Source organism: Pelodiscus sinensis, chromosome 13 (assembly GCF_052426305.1).
Source record: "Pelodiscus sinensis isolate ZL-2025 chromosome 13, ASM5242630v1, whole genome shotgun sequence".
Lineage (NCBI taxonomy): Eukaryota > Metazoa > Chordata > Testudines > Trionychidae > Pelodiscus > Pelodiscus sinensis.
The window spans coordinates 12,552,552-12,573,166 of record NC_143064.1 but is presented as its reverse complement, the minus strand read 5'-3'; the positions used below and the strand labels follow the sequence as shown (position 1 = coordinate 12,573,166).

At 49.8% G+C, this 20,615-nt stretch overlaps 2 protein-coding genes across 9 annotated transcripts in view; both read right to left on the bottom strand.

Moving 5' to 3' along the window:
- MCF2 (MCF.2 cell line derived transforming sequence) overlaps window positions 1-2,644 on the bottom strand; it is a 128,748-nt gene extending 126,104 nt beyond the window's left edge. Inside the window, exon 1 of one of the 2 annotated variants that reach the window (XM_075941057.2) lies at window positions 2,157-2,644. In XM_075941057.2, coding sequence (XP_075797172.2) covers window positions 2,157-2,265 — 109 coding nt within the window. In that variant the 5' untranslated portion in view covers window positions 2,266-2,644. The remainder of the gene's footprint in view (window positions 1-2,156) is intronic. The other variant, XM_075941058.2, reaches the window with a different exon arrangement.
- Window positions 2,645-12,378: 9,734 nt separating this feature from the next.
- Window positions 12,379-20,615, bottom strand: part of ATP11C (ATPase phospholipid transporting 11C (ATP11C blood group)) — a 146,456-nt gene continuing 138,219 nt past the window's right edge. For all 7 annotated transcript variants that reach the window (XM_089781818.1, XM_075941066.2, XM_075941061.2 and 4 more), the window contains one exon: window positions 12,379-18,844. Coding sequence is in view for 2 of the 7 variants with exons in the window: in XM_075941062.2 (XP_075797177.1) it covers window positions 18,749-18,844 (96 nt within the window). In the remaining 5 variants the exon portion in view is untranslated. The remainder of the gene's footprint in view (window positions 18,845-20,615) is intronic.

Below are 20,615 nucleotides of genomic sequence, written 5' to 3'. Positions count from 1 at the left end.
GTCCTTGCGTGGCTATCCAGGATCCTGGCTACAGAGTGCAAGGGCCAAGCTATTTCCCCTTCTACATCTTGTACAGTTGCAAACGTTCCATTGCCAATTACCTGACACACCTGTATCTGGAGCGTCACCTGTATAGGTCCACCAGGCGGAGGCACACAAAGCTGACTATTTCTGTTCTTTCCAAGGTCTAAGAACGCAGTGCATGTATTTGTAAGCAATGTGAAGACACAGAATTTTGTCCATTTCACTTGGTACAAATTCAGTTGAAATCAACCTTTGTGATGCACGGGTGAAGGCGGGTAAAGGACAAAAGAAGAACGTCTCACAGCCACACACTGTCCTTCCTGATCACCCCCTTACGCACAAACGACAGGCCCGTGGCTACTGGGAGACAGCCGTGCACCCTGGAGTATGCCTCTCTTGCTTAGAAAATAACAGAACAGTAAGAAAACAAAAAGTGGGGTTGAGTAGCTCAGAGCAGTTCCTGTCCCATAATCCCAGAAGTTGGCCTGACCGTCCATTTGCTCTCTGATCTCTCCTGCCTATGGTCTACAGCTCTCACTGGAAAGCCCAATGGACATGGGCTCATTAACAGAGTCATTCGTGACCATTTTCTTTTGATTTTTATTTGAATTAATTGAACCCATTGATTGTTTTTTAACCCTCAGACGGCCATTAGTGTGCTGTTTAGCTTCACAAAAAATGTTTTTGGAAACGAACCTGGATTGTTTTAAATTGATTACCACTGTTCTTCACAAGTTAAAAAAAATGCAGTTTGGGTGTGAATTTGCACCTTTCCAGTGAAGTGGCAAAGGTCTTGTCTACATGCCAACCTGCCAACTGTGTGGACACATGCTTATCTCAGTTTCACACAGGCTTATTTTGGCTTCGCCTAAACTGATCACAGGCTTATTTAAACTAACCCAAACTAAGCTGGTTCAAACTGAAGCAAGAGTGAGCACACTGCCTTCTGCACCCACTTCTCAAGGGAGTTCAAATCACACCCTAAATCCAACACATGCCGTTCTGCATCTAGGAAGGCACAAAGCATTATCTCTGGTCCTCCCTCCTTAAACTTCCCATAGTCAGAGAAAGCTTCCTTTCATCCCTAAGCGTGTCTCTCCACAGACCATATCTCTCCAGGGAAACCTTTGCAAGGTTTGTTTCCAAAACATCTGGCAAAGGTTGCTTCATCATGACTTGAAAGCAATTAACCCTTCTATTAATCAGAAGGCTCCAACTACCTCATTAGCCCAGAACATTGCCATGACGATTAGAATTACTAGCAGGAAAATTGTGGTTGTGAAGGGGGATTGAGGGTGCGAGTGAGGGGGTAAACAAGGGAGAGTTATCCTTTGGCCTGCCCATTTGGCGAGTGCCGAGGGGCAGGGGGCTAAGCCCGAAGCCCACCCCTGGGCTGGCGCTGGCTCCGGATGCAGCATTTTACATTGCAATGGGCTTGATTCTTAATTTTGATGCACCTTTTTCGCTCCACTTTGGAGCTGTCAATTGCTGGTGGACAGAAGAATTAGGCGGGTTAAAGGTTTCAGAGAGGTAGCCGTGCTCGTCTGTTTCAGCAAAACCAACGAGGAGTCTGGTGGCACATGAAAAACTAACGAACCTAGAGGACATAAGCTTTCCTGTGTTGCAGCCCACTTGGCAAGTTGCAGCCCTATAAATGGGTTGGTCTTTAAGGTGGCAGCAGCCTCCCTGTTGTTTTAGTCTGGATCAAAGAGACCATGGGTTACAGGTGGACCTCTGGGGGTAGGTTTCTAACACGAAGATGCTCATTTCTGGCTCCCTTGAGACAAGGATTTTTAAATCCCCCTTCCATGTTTTCTCTTCTCCCCTGCCGAGCCCCCTAGCGGCCAGAGGTCAGGCCCCCGGTGGCAGAGCTCCAGCCAGCCACCAACGCAGCCCCCTGGCTGGTGGGGAAGCTCCGGTCACGTTTCGCCTGGCTGCGTTCAGGAGCGAACCCGCCGCGCAGCAGGGACCCCATGCGCCCTGCCCCCGACCCGGCAGCAGCCCCCCAACTTTCTCAAGCCGCCTGCCCCACCGGCAGGACCCGCACGGGGCAGGGAGAGGAGCTGGTCCGTGGGGGGCCGAGGAGAAGCGGGGATCCCCCCGGTGGAGCCGGGCCGGGAGCGGTCACTTACCGGCGGCGAGGGAGTGGGCGCGGGCGGCGGCTTGCAGCAGGCAGTAGTAGCGCTCCATTTCCACCGCCGAGATCCGGGTGCGCTCCGGCGCGGGGCTCGCCAGGGCCATGCTCTGCGGGGAGCTCGGTCTCCCTGCTAGCGCCCCATGCGCCCCGCGGCCGGGAGCCAGCGCTGGGGAGAGTCGCTCCTTCCCCGGCTCAGCCTGTCCCCTCGCCTCCGCAGCGGGCAGCGCCAGCCCCGGGCCTGCGCGCCCAGCACTGCGGAGCCGCCGGCTGCCCGGATAGCCCGGCAGGGCCGCTCCCTCCGGCCCGAGCGCACGGGAGCTGGGCTGGGAGGAGTCCCCCGCTGGGGACGGCTCGGGCGCACCTCGCCCTGCGGCTCCATCGGCCGCGCCTCCCTCCCCGGCGCGGCGGCTGCCGAGGGGCAGGGGGCTGAGCCCGGAGCCCAGCCCTGGGCTGGCGCTGGCTCCGGGCGCAGCGGGGCTGGGCACAGCCTTCCCCGGACCGCCCCGCGGGAAGGGGAGAGGCAGAGCCGCGCTGGAAAGGCGCAGGGGGGTGGAAGGCTGGGGCATGCCCTCTCCCCTCCACCCCAGCTGCTCCTCGCCGGGCAGGGCGCCCGGTCTTCCCGGCCAGCCCCTGACTCTTAGGCACCCCCAGGGGGAACGCTTCCCCCCCCCCCCCCGCCCAGAAATCAGTGGGAGTCTTGCCATTGACTTCCCCAGGGCTTTGCCAGAGCCCTTGGGGGTTGTGGGGGCCAGATGCAGCCTCTGGCTTGTCAGTATCCGCAGGGAGTCTCTGACCCTCTCCCAAGAGGGGGGAGCCTGCCATGGCACCGCCACCCCATGCCCTGCAGGGCTGGAGCCCACAAAATCTTCTAGCCTGGGCGCCTCCCCCCCCCAGGTTCTGGTGGTGGGGTGGGGGGAGTTTCTTTCTGCTTCTCCATCAGGGGCCACATCAGTGAGGGTTTGGGTTTTGTTTCTTGCTTGTGTGTGGCCCCACTGATTTTTCTGTGAGTTGGCAGCCTCCAACCCAAAGGAGATTCCTCCCTCCTGCCCCCAGGAGGGGCACCGCATTGTAATATTTCACATCCTACTGCTGGCCGCCAGCCTTGGCTGCCCAGGGCCCAAAGCTCAGCTGCCCTGGGGGTTATTGGGCTGGAATGGGAGGTGGGGAAGAAGCCAGAATTGTCCAGTGAATTTACCTCTACTGAAAGGTAACAGCAGGGTTTGTTTGATGGCCACAGCTTGGATGCAATGGCCCAGAACTCCAGCCCTTCCTAGAGAGCCACCCAAACCTTTCTTTCTCGGGCTCTGTGGACGCTGTCAGCCAGAAAGCGAGCACCATGCAGCCACCAGCATCAAAGCTACTTCCTACCAACCACTGCATCTCACATCATCCCCAGCACTGGGGCCTGGACCTTTATTCAGGTCAGGTGAGATCAGCTGCAGGGGCCCAGAAGCGTCTGTGGTCTATTCAGGCTGTTCACTCCAGCAGGATCTCCTCTCAGCCGTATGAAATCTGCCATACCTGAGGGCCCAGTTTGTACCCTCGTAAATTAAACACTGCAGCAACACCTTCACTCCTGGGACAGGCAGAGTCAGTTCATGGACAGGGCAAATACAGGCAACCCCTGCACTTACGACCTAATTGGTTCCTGGAGAATTGTGATAAGTTGAGCTGACGTAAGTCGAACCTTTTTCCCCCTATAGGCGCAATGATAAAAATGGGGGTTCTGTTCCTGGCCCACTGTGCCTCCTGGGAGGTGTAGTCCGCGGCGCGAGCTGCTCCCAGAGCCAGCTGGGGCTGTGCTGGGTGGAGGCGGTGGCTGGAGGAAGGCGGTTGTAAATGTGGGGGGTCGTAATTCGGGTGGTTGGGGGTCAGCTGTGCCAGGATGCTGCTCTTACCTCCTTTGCTGCTGCTTCCCATCTGCATTTTCACAGCGGCCTGTTAGATCTGAACTAGAATCTTGTGCCACTCGGTTTAAAACCAGAGTCTTTTTGTGTTTGTTCTCAGGACTCCAGCCTGGCCGGCTGAAACCGAGCAGGTGCAGAATTGTTTGCTCTCAGAAGCCTGATAAATCAGGCCGCAGCGTGTGCCTGGGCTGGCGAGATAGCTGCAGTGTGCTCTACCCCACTAGCTTTCAAAGCGCGGGTCCCAACCCAGTACGAGGCCGTGGAATGTCAGGCACTGGGTCTCATTGCTGCAAGGGGATCAGGTGACTGGTGGGGGTGTTAAGGCAGCTACCTGCCTGTCCTGGTACCGCAGACTGTGCTGTGCCCCAGAAACAGCTGGCAATAGGCCCCACTCCTAGTGTGGGGGTGGCACTAGCTCCGCACTCCCATGGGCTGGGAACCTGCTTCTGGGGTGCAGCATGGTCTGTGGTGCCAGGAGAGGCAGGAAGCTGCCTCAGCACCCTCGCTCAAGGAGCTGCTCAAAGATGCCATCCTGACGGTGTCTCCTTTGACTCTGGGTATAGGTCTCATTGTGTACAGTTCTTGCAACAGTATGAAATAACAACTGCCCAATAAGCAGAAAGAGTGCAATGCACTGAGTTTGCATAGGACCTACCAAAATACGTTTATTTTTAAAAAATTCACAGGGTCTGGCTGGATTAGAAAACGATTAATGGGAGATTCAGCAGGTCACCTCCTGCCTGGGATCGTACAGGTATAAAATGGTACCGGCTGCTGGCTGGGGGTGGGAGTAGGTATATGAGCATTGATGGTCTCAGCACAGTTCCAAAACTGACACAAACATACAACACCATCCACTCTTATTGGAGAGTTATTTGTGCTTTAGGGACGGGTCTCAGCGGAGAGGTGATTAAAGAAGCATGAAGGTGAACCCATGTTCTCCTCCTAGAGCAATCCCCCTAGCGCTGCCCAGAGCAGGAGCAACAAGTCAATCGGAGGCTCACAGCTGTTATGCAATTAAAATAACCGATCTGAGAGGGGTTGGGGTCCAGCAAGGGTTAATACCGTGTGTAGGCACCCAAGGCTCGTGTAGGAAGCTGTTTGTGAATGAGATGTAAAGGAGAGAGATTAGACTCCAAGAACTGTCCAGTAAATACTCTTTGTGCTCATCTTGGGCCTCCAATCTGGGGTTTCTCTTTACGAATATCTTTCCAAGATGCTCGGGCCGTGGCTCCTGATCTTTCTCAACAACTGTTCCCCTTCCAGGAGCCTGACTGGTCTTGTGCACCCCGTTTCATCTCACTTGAAAGTGACGTTTACAAAATCAGGCAAACTACAGAACACGGCAGACAATGCAAAATTGCTCCCTTTCGCATTTTGCCAGGCAATTATAAAATGAATCCCCTGGGATATGAATATTATACTCATCCTACTGGGATCCGGGAAGGGGGGGAGGGCAAAAGCCTGCCCATGGCTAAAGGACCCTCCCGCCGCCTACAGGGAAGATCCACCAAATACTGAAACCAAATAATTACGGGGGATAAATAAAAAGAAAAAACAGGGCCAGGCGTTAAGGTTAAAGGGTGGTAGGTGTCAGAGGCAGGGGAAGGCAATGCCAACCCCCCAGCCTTGCTGCCCACACTCCGCTCCCTTCGGAGCATCTCCCACAGTCTTGCAGGGCTGTTTAGGTTTCAGCCCTGCTGAGGCCAGCTCCCCGGGGGCTGAGGGTGGACGCTGTTCACGCTCCAGAGTCAGGGGAGCCACTTACCATGCACCCTCGGAAGCCTTCCCCAGCCTCTACGCCCATCCCCCGGAGAGTAATATTCATATTCCAGGTGATTTATTTTATACTTGTAAAATGAGAAAAGGGGGCAATTTTGCAGGAAGGGTTGCTGTGAATCTTTTGTAGTTTGCCTGATTTTATAAGCAAGTCATTTTCAAGCGAGGGGAAACTCGGGGATACAAGGCAAATGAGGCTCCAGAAAGGGGTACAATTGTCAGGAACGGTTAGGGGCCACTGCCCGAGCAGTGCCACCCATCCTCCCCTGGCTCCTGGGTGGCAGAGAAAGGTTGGAGCCACATGCCACCCACCAGGGGGAGTGGCCTGCTCCTACAGTGGGGGAGGTGGTTGGCTCCCACAGGACTCTAGTGGTAGGGGCGGGGCCAAGGTAGAAGGGGCGGGGCTGGAAGCTTGCCTCCCCCAGTCCGAGGTTCACCCACCACTTACCTTTCAGTGCGTAGTACACAAAGCCGCCCAAAGGAGGTATTACGGCATGGTAACGGACGTGGTGCTCAGCACCTGGCAGGATGGGACCCCTGGAGGATGTTCTTCACTTGCACTGGAAGGGAACACAGCTCCACAGCAAGCAGGACAGGTTGGGTTCGTTTCTCCACTCTATGTTCCAAGTTTTATTCCAGGCGGGCCGACAGCCACAGGTCTATGGGGTGAGGGGGAGAGAATGTCCCAATTCATTTGACCATTTCAGCTCATGTTTAGTAAAACCCTGAGCTCTGATCAAGGCTCACCAGGCTGTATTAGGACTGCGGCCATTTGGTGAAAAAAAAAAAAACCCCACAGCAGAAATCCCTGTTTAATCAGACAAGTCATTGTTCACCTGTTGCTTTTCAACAAGCCCAGACCTTTAACTTCCCCAACCCATATGCTCCTTTTGAGGCCAATACGAAGACCCAGAGACTGTTCCCAGCACAGCTCCCATTTTGGAGCAACCACCGTTCTCCCTATTGAAAATACTCCTGTTTTTATTTCTCTCACTTCTGACTGCTGCTCCTTCCCACTCTGTGGCCATGCTGAAAAGCCAGACACTCAGGTGATGTCTACAGAGCCTCTTTTTTGCGGAAGAGGCAATGCAAATGAAACTCTCATTCTTCATTTGCATAATCTCTGCCGGAGGCTTTTTGTGCAAGTGGTTTTTGTGCAAAAACTAGCAGTGTAGATGGATCCGTTTTGTGCAAAAAAAAAAAAACCTTTTGCAGAAGATCCTTATGCCTCAAAAAGGAGGTATACAGATCTTGCGCAAAAAGGTTTTTTTGGTTTTTTTTTACCCAAAATGGATCTGTCTACACTGCTTGTTTTTGCACAAAAACCACTTGCACGAAAAGCCTCAGGCAGAGATTATGCAAATGAAGCGTGAGAAGTTGCTAATGAGAGCTTCATTTGCATTGCCTCTTCCTCAAAAAGGAGGCAGTGTAGCCATAGCCTCAGAGGCAGCATTTTCTTCCAACTGCTCCAAGCCCTTTGCTCTGTCAGAAGTTGCCCCGTTAGACCTGGAGAAATGCCTGCGCCTAGGGAAGAAAGCAATATGTAGGTTGGCTAAGCTCACTGCATTTCCCTCATCTGCAGCTGGCAACCTGAGGCATCGCCCGGCCCAGGGAATGTTAGCGTCCTTATCACTGACTAGATTCACCTCACATGCTGCTCCCTCACCACTGCTTCCACACACAGCACTGGTCCCAGCCGGGTTTGGGCAACTGAATTGCTATCACGCATCAGGCTGACCACCCTACCGGTCTCCCCCTGGTTCTCTTTGTGTGATACGCACAAACCTCCACCCTCCCCCAAGTCCTCCAAGCACCCCCCATGTGTAGGGTTGCCAGATGGTTTCAACAAAAATACCAGACACACTTGACATTACATCACAATGTACATTCTATCTTATTTAGACAATACCAGACATTTCTATTTTCTCATTTCTATTTTCTCAAATTTGTTTCCTGAACAGAAAGTTCAAATACTGGACTGTCCGGTTCAAAACTGGACACCTGGCAACCCTACCCATGTGTGCCCCTCTCTGTGTTCACAGATCTGCTATTCCCAAAGGAGCAGTCCATGCCAGCTTGTAAGACTCAGCTCAGGATCACAGCTGTGCTTCATGCGTAGCCTTCATCGGGACAAGAACAAGAGCGTTATCAAAGAACAGAGACTCAAGTGAAAGAGCGTGAGAACACTGGAAACAAATGGTGGCATTAAAACTAGGGACATAAAATCCCATTAAATTGGGTAACCGATTAAGGGGGACAGGCAAGGGGGCCACTCTAGTCTGTTTGGGCTGGAGTGGCCCCTCTGCTTACTATGGCTGGGCTGGAGCGCCCCCCATTCCCCTCTGCCACAGGCCTGCCATGGGTTCTGAACAGGCTTGAGTGCCTCTGTCCGCAGCAGCCCCGCAGGGGTGGAGCAAACTCCTGACCAGGTGGGGAGCTGCTCCCGCTCCCCACAGGTTAACCTTTCACATTCCTAGTTAAAACAAAAGCTGAACACGCTTTGTAGAGCCTCAACAGAAATAACAAGGCATCCCCTATTTCCTACGTGGTAGTTTACCCCAACTCCTTGCCCCAGCGTTTTCCACCAGTTTGGCTGTGATCCCTTCTTATGAGATCAGGCCTGCTGGCCGCTCGTCCTCTCAGCTGAAAGGAATGAGTGAACCTCTATACTGCTTAGATGTACCCTCCAAAATCCACTGACCTAACATAAACAGGGCTCTTCCTGGATGGGTCTCTTCTGCCTGTAAATTTCCACTCGCTGAAGATTTCACAACCCTTCATTAACATTCGGTTCATATGTTAAATGGAGATTGCTGTGAACCAGACGATATTGAATTTACGTGGAAACACTCAGCTAGAGAAGGGTTTCTTGTCCAAAAGAAAACCAGCCCTTTTTACCTTTTAGGTGGCCAGCCACATCACAGATCTTCAGAAGATAATTTCCAGGATATACTCATAACTCCTTATAAAAGATCTGTTTCATCATGGGTGCGTCTAGACTGGCAAGATTTTGCGCACAAGCATGTGCTTTTGTGCAAAAACTTGCCAGCTGTCTACACTGGCCGCTCTTGCGCAAGAGCACTGAGTTTGTAATGTACTTGCGCAAGAGGGCCAGTGTAGACAGGGAAGAATTGTTTTGCGCAAAAAAGCCCCGATGGCTAAAATGGCAATCAGGGCTTTCTTGCGCAAAATCGCGTCTAGACTGGCCACGGGTGCTTTTGCGCAAAAGCATCTGTGCCAATCTAGACACGCTTTTGCAGAAATACTTTTAACGGAAAACTTTTCCATTAAAAGTATTTCCGCAAAATCATGCCAGTCTAGACGCAGCCCACGTGTATGATGACCAATGTGACACAGGCTTTCATGAGAGCCCTTACAGGATATTCCTTTGGTGAACCCGAAAAAGCCCTGTGCCCTCTGCCAGCTGGTCTTTGGGTCACAGCAAGCTGTGGAGTAGTGGGGGAGACGACTCCTCAGTCCCATCTTATGCCCTGTTAACAGCTGCTGAGGTTTAGCAAGGTCCAGCTCCCATTCCTCTACCCTGGTTTCCAGCCAGCAGGTTCACGTAATTCAAGATGGCAGTTGCTTCACATCTGTTTATGCCCCTCGCCCCCATCTCGTCCACTACCCTTGGTTCCGTACATTGGTCCCTGGACAAACTCCATTCCAAGTCCAAGCCCAGTTGAGTGTTAGTGAATTTAAGGCCCTGGGATGTGCACAGATAGCTCATTTGATGCTGGTGCTCCCTTGAAAAACATCCACATGCACTAATCACCCCAGAGAGTAGTCAGGCAATCTAGCACTTTCATGCCCAGTGGAGAGGTGAAGAGGTTATATTTTAAGCAATCCTAGAAACTGGAGAAAACAGGTTTCGCTAAATTTCATTTGAAACTCACCAGAAGTGAGAGGTAAGTTCGCTGCGGGTGTAAGTACAGGCTGCACCTCTGTAAACCGGTCCCGGACCACGGATGTTCCAGGATCAGAGTCCTGGCACGCTGTGGGGATGGTGGGGCTAGGAACCTGGCATGTTGTGGGTGGAGGGATGATGTGCAGCCCAACTGGGCTGCGAGGGGAAAGGCGGGAGCTGGTGTGCGGCTCAGCAGGATTGGCAGAGCGTGACTCAGGTGGGCTGTGGGAAGGGGGAGCCAGGAAGCTCGGTGGGGTGCAGGGCAGGGGTGGGGCCAGTAAAATCCCTCATCCAGGACTAGTCAGGTCATGAGAATGCTGGACCAGGGAGGTCCAACCTGTAGATTGACATCCAAGAGCTTATGATGAATTTGTCCCTTTACTACTTTTTATACACTCAACCATTTCAGCAGTTTAAAGTGCATCAAATATGTGAGTGAGCTCACTTGTCTACTATTTACCAGAATGTTAACAGTAAGTCAGGACAGGGAGGCTACTTAGTCCCCAGTGAATAAGGGGTTAACTTCAGTCCATCTTCCTCCATCCTGGCACACAGAACCACAGGTGAAAGCCTGGCCCTGGGTAAGTCGATGCAGATCAGCAAATAGCTATTTGGTCACCACACCTTCAAGACACTGGGGTAAAACCCTGACCTTGTTGAAGTCCATGGCTCTGGCATTCAACTAGTCCCGGAGGTGTCAGGTTTGTGCCTCACTTGATCGCATGTGGAAAGGCTACTCCGGTATATCCAGAGGTAAAATGGGTGCTGGGTGAGTAGGAGTAAGCAAGTCAAAGGCAGCGCTCCCTTGCCTACCAGCGACTAGGGAAACGGCCATGTCAGGCAGCCGTGCTGGGGCAGACTGACCCCGAGAGGGCAGGCTAGCACCATTAGGCTTACTTTCTCACTATTCATCCTAACACGAATGAGGCAGCTGTGGTCTGTAAGGTCTGTTGCTGTAGAGTCAGCTTGCCACTGCATGTTCCACTCACACACACGGAGAGGCTGATGAGTTAGGTTTAGGGGTGTGAAAGGTTAACCAGTTAACTTAACCGGTGAGGGCTGGAGCAGTTCCCCACCTCTTGCGAGCAGGGGGCTGCTCTGGTTGGCTGGAGCAACCCGTCCACGGCAGGCCTTGGCAGGGACTGCTCTCGCCAGGCTGGTACAGCCCTTGCTGCAGCCGGGGGAGGAGAAAGGGGACTGCTCTCGCCAGGCTGGTGCAGCCCTTGCTGCAGCCGGGGGAGGAGAGAGGGGAGGAAGGAGGGTCCCTCGGCAAGTGGGACCCACCACTTCAGCCCAGCAGGGCTGGAGCGGCTCCCCCACCCGTGCCGCCTTTAATCGGATAACTAGTTACACAAACTGTTTAACCGGTTAAGCAATTAAATGGGATTTTACATCCCTAGTCAGGTTTTGTCATCACTGCCCTGAAACACACTAATGCAAAGCAGGGGTGTGAAGGCCCAGGGCGTGTGCACCATTATCTATATCAGAGGTGAGCAAAAGGGTTCCCCGCCCCAGGCCCTGTTGCTCCCCTGCTCCCAGGCCAATTAGGGGGTGGGGGTGGAGGAGCGTGTGAAGCCTCCTTCCACCCTGCCAGGAGCACATGGTGCTTTGAAGTGCTGTGCACTGCTTGCAGGGTGTGTGGGGGAGGGGCGGGGAACAGAGGAGGCTTTGGGTGCTCCCCCACCCCCTGGCCTATCAGAGCCTGGGAGCGGGGGAGCTGCATGAAACTTCCTTCGCCCTGCCCCAGCCCTGCAAGGAGCCTGTGGCACTTCCAAGTGCCATGGTCTCCTCACAGGGCGGGAGGAGGCTTCACGTGCTCCCCGCCCCCAAGCCCTGATTGGCCTGGGGGTGGGGGAGTGTGCCAAGCCTCTTCCAGGGCATGGGTGCCTAGTGGGAAGAGGGGGCAAAGGGGCTCTCCCACCCCCAGACCAATCATGGTCTGGGGGTGGCATAGCCCCTCCCCTTCTCGTTTAGGCCCCGCCCCTTCCGGGGTGGCCCAGGGCTACTTCAAAAATGTTTGAAGTGTCCCCCGGGCAAAATTTATTGCCCACGCCTGGGCTAGAGGGACCATTAGATTCTTTAGCCAAACCTCCTACATAGCAGAAGTAAACCACTCCACCCAACACCCACCAACTAAATCCAACCTCAGACATAAGACCAGAGGAGACCAGACTATTATGTGGCCCAGGCAGTGCAGAGGCGGGATGAAGGTAAACTAATGCTGGAGGCCCAATAGGGAAATCATTAAATGAGATCAACTCAGAGAACCCTGGCAAATGACCTTCACCCACCCAAGGCAGCGCAAAGCAGAAAGGCCCCCGGGGTCTCTTCCAATTTGACGGCACCTTATGTGCCTCCTGACACCATGTATGGTGAACAATTCAACCCTGAGCATATGAGCAGGACCAGCCAGCCAAGCACCTGAGGGAGAGAACACCAGAACCACTGGGCCATCTTAGCTATTACATTGGCATTTTAAAATAGGTAGTTCTCAAAATATGGTCCATGGACCACTAGTGGTCCGTGACCATCTTGCCAGTGGGCTGCAGGCTTGGGACTCTTCCCCTACCCTGGTAGAGGGGAGCCTGTGCTGACGCTCCAGCCCCCCCCCACCCGCCATGAGGTTGGAGCACCAGGGAGCCCTGAGTCTTGCAAACTGGATCCAGCTCGTGAGGATATGAAGTGGCTTTATGCACTGCCACTCTCTCCCCACCCCCGCCTGGGGGAAAGGCAGCGTAGGAAACTGCTCACGGGGAGGCTTCATCTGCTGCTCCCATTGGCTGGAATCCCAGCCAATGGGAGCAGCGAGGGGGCTTGGAGCCAGGTAAGTGTTCTCCATTCCCCTCATGCCCAGACCATCATCCCTCCCAGGCCTTCTACCCCTTCCTTCTGCAGCACCTCTTTTGTCATCGTGGGTGGTTGGCTGGTAGTCCATGGAAAGGTCTGTGTTGAGCAGGGTGAGCCACGGGCCAAAAAGTTTGAGAACATCTGCTTTGATGTTACCACAACCGTTGAGAGCTTTCTGAAATATTTGGCTCTTCACATAAATTTCACATTGCTAACTTTGCTCCCGCTCTCTATAGCCCATTCAAAGAAAGGCCTTTGCCATGGTTCAGATCATTTTACTTATCACTCAGTACAGTATAATATACAGTATCAAAGACTATTAAGATTCTCAACATGGATATTTGGTTTCCAATGGTATGTGCTACTCCACAAAGGTTAACTTCAGTTTTAAATAGCTTCACCATCTGTCCTGTGATGGCTCACAGGAGCTTAATAATTAAAGAGGCAGAAAAATAATTTCTCAAACTTTTTTTTTTGGGGGGGGGGACATTTTGAGCCAAGCACACGCCACTTAAAAATAAACACATGCAGCATGTGAATTACTCCAACAAGTTTGTAATGTCACTGAATTTCATTAGCACAAAAACCTAACCCTGCATTTCATCAGCTCCAGGAAGCCTACAGCTCAGGCTCGGATCTCCGCAGGGTTCGCAGAGCAGGATTGCGCAGAGGTGCAAAGCAGCTGAGTCAATTACACGTTGCCCAACGACAGAGGAGACTAGGAGACCTGCCCGTGGTTATGTGCAACTTTTATCATCAGTATCAACATTTTCACACTTGGCACTTCACTCAGTGGCCTCATTTGCTGAGGGGCTGAGCAGCGGCAGCTCCCACTGTTCGCTGGAAGTTATGGGTGTTCACCACCTCTGACAATCAAAAGGCCCTGTGCACCAAAACACAATCACCTGGGCAAGGCACCATTTTGGGAGAGTGGGTGGATTGCCGAGGAGTGTCCAAAGCACTAGTCACACATGTGCTGTGTTTTACTTATCAGTAGAATCACTATTAGTTGATTGACAGTAAGGTAGAGGTTACAACACTCTTCCCTTGTGTGTAATTGTTGCTGACACCAATGGGAGCTGCCCATGGGGAATTAAGACTCTATGGACCTAATCCTGTGGAATTGTTCCACTGACTCTCAAGGGGGGGTTGGATCAGGGACTATGCAAGGATTGAAGTGCTGTGCATAACGTGTAACAGACAACTCCACTCCCATTTACCTTCTCCATGAAGAGCTGTGTAACACACACCTCCTGGAGATCGTGTTCTGTCCCATCTAGTGGCCACTTGGGGCGTGTCTCCACTACACCAGGGATTGATGCTGCAGCCATCGTTCCACCAGCCATCGATTTATCATGTCTGCTTAGACACGACAAATCGATCTCCGAGCACTTTCTCGTAGACGCTGATGCTCTACCAGGATGAGTAGAGTAGCCGGCATCAATGGAAGAGCAGCCCCCACCAATCATCGCATGCAAGATGTTGCAGAAAGTTCATCAACTTCAGCTAAGCTATTTGCCTAGCCGAAGTGACATAGATTAGACTGACGACAGGGTTAGTATAGACAAGGCCAAAGATTGAGATTATTGAATCTGCTCTACGGCTGTGGCTAGGGGCCATGAGGTTTTTAGGTTAGGCAATAGAGCAGTGTGCATTTAGCTCCAGAGGCCCAAGTTTGATCCAGACCACTGACAACTGGGGCGTGTCACGTTACAACTGCATCTTATGTGTCTCTGATAAACCATTTGCTTGCTCTTGAAAATGAGAGTTAGGAGCATCCCATGAGACAGATGAGGCAAAAATATTAATCAGAACAACATACCAAAGTTTATTACTTCAAACAGAAGTTTTTGTAATGAAAAAGGGCAAGTTGCATTCATAAAAGGTAACATTCACATTCAATATCTGTTATATAAAGCAACATATGTATAAAATTGCATTTTAAGTGGAGGGGGAAAAGTAAGTTTGCAGTCCCATTTTTTAAAAAGAAGCTGTAAAATGTTTTGTCTCATCACCTGTGGACAATTTACACCTGTTTATATGCTATGTGTCGTTTAAAAAAATTTCACAACTGAAGTTGGATGAGTGGCACAACAGTGATTTTAATTACATCATCCATCAGTAGGTATTATGCAAATTGCTTTTTAATTCTTACATAATTCCAGGCCACTTTTAATCTCCCCATATGAAAAAAGTTAAGTTTTGAAAAACAGATTGAGTTTATGAATATTTCCACTAGTACTTTGAGCAAGTCTAGCTATTTATAGTTTTGTGTCACTAATCAGTGTGATTAATCTGTAGTGAACTGTTAGAAGCATTAACCAGTTTCCTTCAAGTTTTTCCACCTATAAGTTCCGACTGACCTTTTAGCTTATTCCTGAAATGTGCCATAACAATACAACTTGTGTTATTTTATGACATTGTGTTACTGTCAAATTATTGCCACTCTACTGCTAATTTCAGGCAGAACTGTTGCAGCCTTTTCTTCCTCTCTCTAATTTCAGAAGCCTGATCTACAAGAGGACCTTAGTACGAAATTAGCCCCTCAAGGTCAATTTTCTAAACAATGCGTCCACATTACCAAACCCATTATTCCAGACTAAGGGGCCAGGGAATTTGAACTCTGTAGTCCTGCTTTTCCCAAGGAATAACTTGTAAGTCTGAAATAATGTTAGTGTAGATGCTAATTTGAATTAATGGATCTCTGGGAGGCCTCCCACAACCCCCCAAAGTGCTTCCTGGAGCTTTAAGTCCAAGGCAGACTCAGTTAATGTGAACGTGCTACCTTGGACTTCATTTGATTCTTCCCTGTAATGAGGACACAGAACTTCGAATTTGTAAAATCCGGTACCCAGAAGTCAAACATTGTAAATTCAAAATAATCGCCTAGTGTAGACACAGCCCAAATGAATTCTTCTATTCCCTCTTCCCCACAGGACCCCAGGACGCAATCGGATTTGGGGGTTGCTAGTTCTGAATCTGGCAGGTCATCACATTAGCTGGTGCAAATCAGCATAGCTCTGTGGGAGTCAGTGGGGGAGTTACACCAATATACCAGCTAAGGCTCTTGCCCAAGAAAGCTGGCTTTTCCAGAACCCTATGGCTGGTATGCTAGATGTTTTGGGTGAATTCCAGCCCATTCGTGTAGATCCTCATATCCGTTTTAGTTTTGGATGAACATCTATAGTGAATGGTTCCCTCTACACCAGTGTTAGTTTGTTGGAGATGGAAAGAGAACATTTTGGTTTCAAGCAAGATTACGCTTAAAATGCAGTACTCCTAAGGATATACCACAATTCTGTTGACATTGGTGCCAAAAACAAAAATTCCACTGGCATCAGCTGGAGCAGAATTAGATCCCAACAACGCAGAACGCTACACGAAACAAACGATGAGGAGGCGGTCAGCGCCCAACCTGGAATGGTCTCAGCCCACTGGAAGTCCGCATTTCAGTGCCCATATTATAAAGACTATGTAAACAGATCAGCAAAGAGAACCGTGCGCTGAAGCACAGAAGTGGTTTTGTCAGAGTATTGGTCAACTGTGCCCTTCATGCTCTAATGTGTAGGCACAACATGTTAGCCATTTTCATGGTTGATCAGACAAAATCCAAGGCTGCATTCTAGTACCATGCGGCGAATGGAAGGAAAGGGGGATTTGCTCACAAGGTGTAAGAGGGGAATGCAATCCCACCCACGCGCAGCAGGGAGGTGCCGGGTAAGGTGCAGTGCAGTGAAAGGGGTGGACCACTCCCCTATCCATGCTGGGTCTCAAGTCAGTGGAGCTATGGTGTGTCCAATTCACTAGTCCTGCTCATGTTTCCCCCCCTTCCATGTGGAGTAGCACAGAGCAGTCATAATACACAGGGGTGGCAGAGGCAAAGTTTCTACTTTTTCCCCTTGCTATCCATGAATGACAGACTGTGTGTGATTGCTTATGCATGGGGGAGAACTTGCCTGCAATTAGTGAGGGGCAGCAGACCCCCATCCAGATTTCCTTAAGGAAATACCCCAACAATTTCAGAGGCAGCAGGAGAGAGGCTAAGAGACTGAACAGCCTGTCAGTTTTTTAAAAAAATCAAGTCTATCAACAGGCATAAAATCAGGTGCACGGCTTTCTGATACACATCTGCACCAATTCCGTTACAGTTTTAGAGTTTCCAAACCTTCTGAATGGAGAGAATTGATTTTTTTTTTGGCAAAAATTTATTTTGGCCATCGAAATTTCATGGAGACGGGAATTTTCTGCCCAGCCCCTAATTTCTAGTCCCTTTGTGCCAAAGCCTTAAGGAAAAATTTCAGAAGTGCCCAAGTGACTTAGGAGTCTGACTTCCACTGACTTTCAGCAAGACATGGGAGTCTAAGAAAATGGGACTGATACACTTTTAAAATTATTACCCTCGAGTATTTTGCTTTATCTGGCACAGTGAAACCTGGGCCTTACAAGTCAACCTGATGGGAAAATATTAAAAAAATAAAATGCCAATTGCACTTAATCCATGCCCATTCTGTGCTTTATATAATCAAAGAAATGTTGTTCCCCTACAAAACAAAATCAAATAGAAGTTGCATTTTACGTTTATGTTGTGCACATGTGGCATTATTAAATCTTAACTCCAACAACTTGATCTAAGCAGATTTTTTTAAACTGACCTTGTTTTTTGTTGGTGCAAATAATAGTTTGCAGATGTAACTGGCAGGGATGTTACCTATTGGGTATTTGTGTAGACGCGTAACCACTTGAAATTTTAGTGGTTACATGTTTACATGCAGGAGGAGGGGGATAGGAGGGAGTCAGTTCTCATGGGGAGCCAGCTTTTACATCAGCTCCCTACGAGCATCGGCTCCGGTTCGTCCCCTCCTCCCCTTGGCTGACTGTGCAGAAGCCAGCACACACGGAGGGCCAACTTAAAAGACAGCTTCCCACACATGTTGGCTCCCATCTCCCTTGCCTCTTGCTGCCTCTGATACAGAAGCAGCAAGGGTGGGGGGAGGGGGGATGGCGGAGGGATGTGCACAGTCAATAGGATTAATCGATAAACCCAGGCTTATCGGTTAATCATGTAGTCGACTACATGTTGACATTGCTAGTATATGGTATTATTTGCAAGCACAATCAAGGTCAGTGGGCCCCCAAAGGCCTGCCCATGACTGCCATTTAAGGTGTCCAAACAACTGCAATTACATGCACCAGAGTGTGAGCACAACCACAGAGACCCACTTACACTCAGGCTGAAAACCTGGCTCAACGCAACTTTTAGTCAAGATTCTTTCCTTACTAAGGAGATTTTCATGAGTAATAAAAAATTCTGTATACTTCCAATTCAGAAGGAGGGTGGATCTTTCTCTTTCAGAAACAAATCTGCTGACGTGAAAAACAGTCTTGCCAAATAAACACTCTTCAAATATTTTGATCAGCTCCTCAAAAAGGTCTAGGTGGATGCACTTCTGAATTTTAATACACAGAGACCATTTAATAACATTACCCCTGATATTTGCAAGGAAAGGGGAGGCTGCTGGACATTTCTCACCGTCCTGTGATGTGTCCCAGTATTTCTGCTGAGTGGATCTGAAAGCTTCACTTTTCTAACACTCATGTCCTGCCTTCAGTTGCTGATGCACAGCTCTCATGAGAAGCAAGGGGAGCTGTGTAAGAAGACAGAACATGGCTCTAATGTAGGGTCCAACCCAACTTCCACGATGGGCGCCGTTCCAGTGCCTTCCATGGGAGTTGGAAAGGACAGTGATGAAGCAGAAAGGCCGTGCTACTTCTTTGGTCAGGCAAATGAATAAGACTTTAGTAGCCATTCACTGTGGTAGGATGAATCAGAGGGGCAGAGCCTCATTTTCTTCATTGGGCATAAAGACCATCCATGCAAATCTGAAGTTTCTATTGTTCCATTTGTATCAAATTCTTGACATTCTTTTCTCCGCTCCCGATTCCGTGGACTTTTTATGTCCCAGACTTTTCCGTTTTCAGACTTCACAGCTGCTTGGTCAACAAGGCTGCTTACAATAGTTGTGTCACCTTAAAGAGAACTGTGAATTCAAACATGCGTCTTGTCCTATATGTCTTGTCCTACAGCACAATAACGTGCCGTGTTTAGAGTGGTTGCATTTGAGGTATCCTGAGATGATAGCTTTGTGACTAATTATTAACAGCATCTTCTGTTTTCCTTGCAGAGATGTAACCATTCTCCATAGGTTTGTAGGACAATAGCATAGGCAAATTAACGGGCACGGTCTATAAAATTAGAAAGAAAAAAAATCATTTACTTTAACCTCAGCATTCCAAAAATCGTAGTTTGATTATTCTAGACAGCCAAGTATTAGAATATGCTAAGAGAATAACAAGAATGGCGATAAAAGACAGAGATAAAAATGCCAAATTGCATTCACAGTGAAGGAGAAAGAGTAGTGTGACAAATATGCTTACGTGGTTTTTAAAAAGCTACATTCGGCCAAGGATTAACTTTTGGCTTGCTCTCCCCTGCGACTCTCATACTAATTCAGTCCAACTGTACCTTGTGCGATACCGCTTTGTAAAGGGAACCGACCATCTCTGCACTAAATGCAAATGTAGGAATTAAATATTTACCAATAGAAACTCTTGTCATATAGGAATGATGGGATTTTCCCGTTAATAGCACTTAGAGGGAAGTTAGGATATGCAAACATCTCTTTTTAAAGTTGATTTTTTTATTGCTGTTTCTGTCTAGGGATGTGAATGTGTGATCAACGTTCTAGTCTAGGGATGTGAACATGTGGTACATGATCAACCAATGAGTTTGGGCTCATCGATTAACATTCATGCTTACAAGTAGGCTTCTGGTAGGCATGGGGAGCCATCACCTCTCTGTGCTGCTGCCTCTGAATCAGAGGCAGCAGTGTGGGGTGGCAAAGCGGGAGCCTGTACATGCAGGGAGCCAGCTTCTACTCCCAGGGAGCTGCCTCAACAGCTGGCTCCTCACACACACTGGTTCCCAGGGAGCCGAATGCCGCCCCATGTGTAACCATGTAAACGCAGAAATTTTCAGCAGGTACACGGTTACTTAATTAAATGCATTTTAACGTCCCTATTCTGGATTTAACATAAAATGTATCCTATCACTCTATGTACACACACAGACTGCACAACTCTGGTGTGATAGGAGGTCAAGGAGGTAAATGTCCATCCAGAGGTGTAGAATAAAGCATAAAAACACCTCTCTGGCTAGTGTGTATGGGACCTGGAAAGCAGAGCATTTAGGAAGCCATACGCTTTCCAGATGGAAAAATTATTGCAGCATGTAACTAGAATGGGTAATTAATCTGTGGGCAACTCCTCCAAACTGAGTGATCTGTTGGCTGAAGCAGGCTACCGGCATAAATATTTAACATAACACCTTTCTTCCGTAAGACTTCCCCAGAGGAAGCAGCATGGCCCACCATTTATTGACTGCAGTCTGCTGGGACTGGAAACGGGGCTTCTGAGTAGCCTACGTCTTGTGAGTAGGATTCGTAGAGGAACCAACAATGCTATACGCGAGGCTCAGATGACCAAGACATCCTTCCTCTGCTGCGCATTTGCAACACGCTCTAGTGAGGTCGGAACTACCCTAACAGTGCAGCAGCCATTGCGGTTTTGGTGTTTCTATGCTGCCGCCAGGCGAGTGGGAAGCACAGTCTTTCCACTGAGGCTGTATGCCTCAGGGCGTCTCTCCACAAAGACAGGCAAGTGGTTTGGAACAAGAAAAGGACACACGTGAATGTCGGATGTTTTTCACGGATTGCTGCAAATGTCATGAAAACAGGCTGTTTCCACAAGAATTTCTGGAGTGGAAACGGGCCTAATTTTCTGTGCCTCCAAACTGTGGTGGTAGGTGAAATCCCAGGTGTCTCGCTGGAACCTTGCGTAATGCAAAAATCTGGGTGGCACAGACCTGCCTCCAATGGGGACACATTTCACACAAAAAGCAGCCAAATGATGAGACTTGCCCCGCGCACCATGGTCGTTTGGAGAACATGGGGTTCCA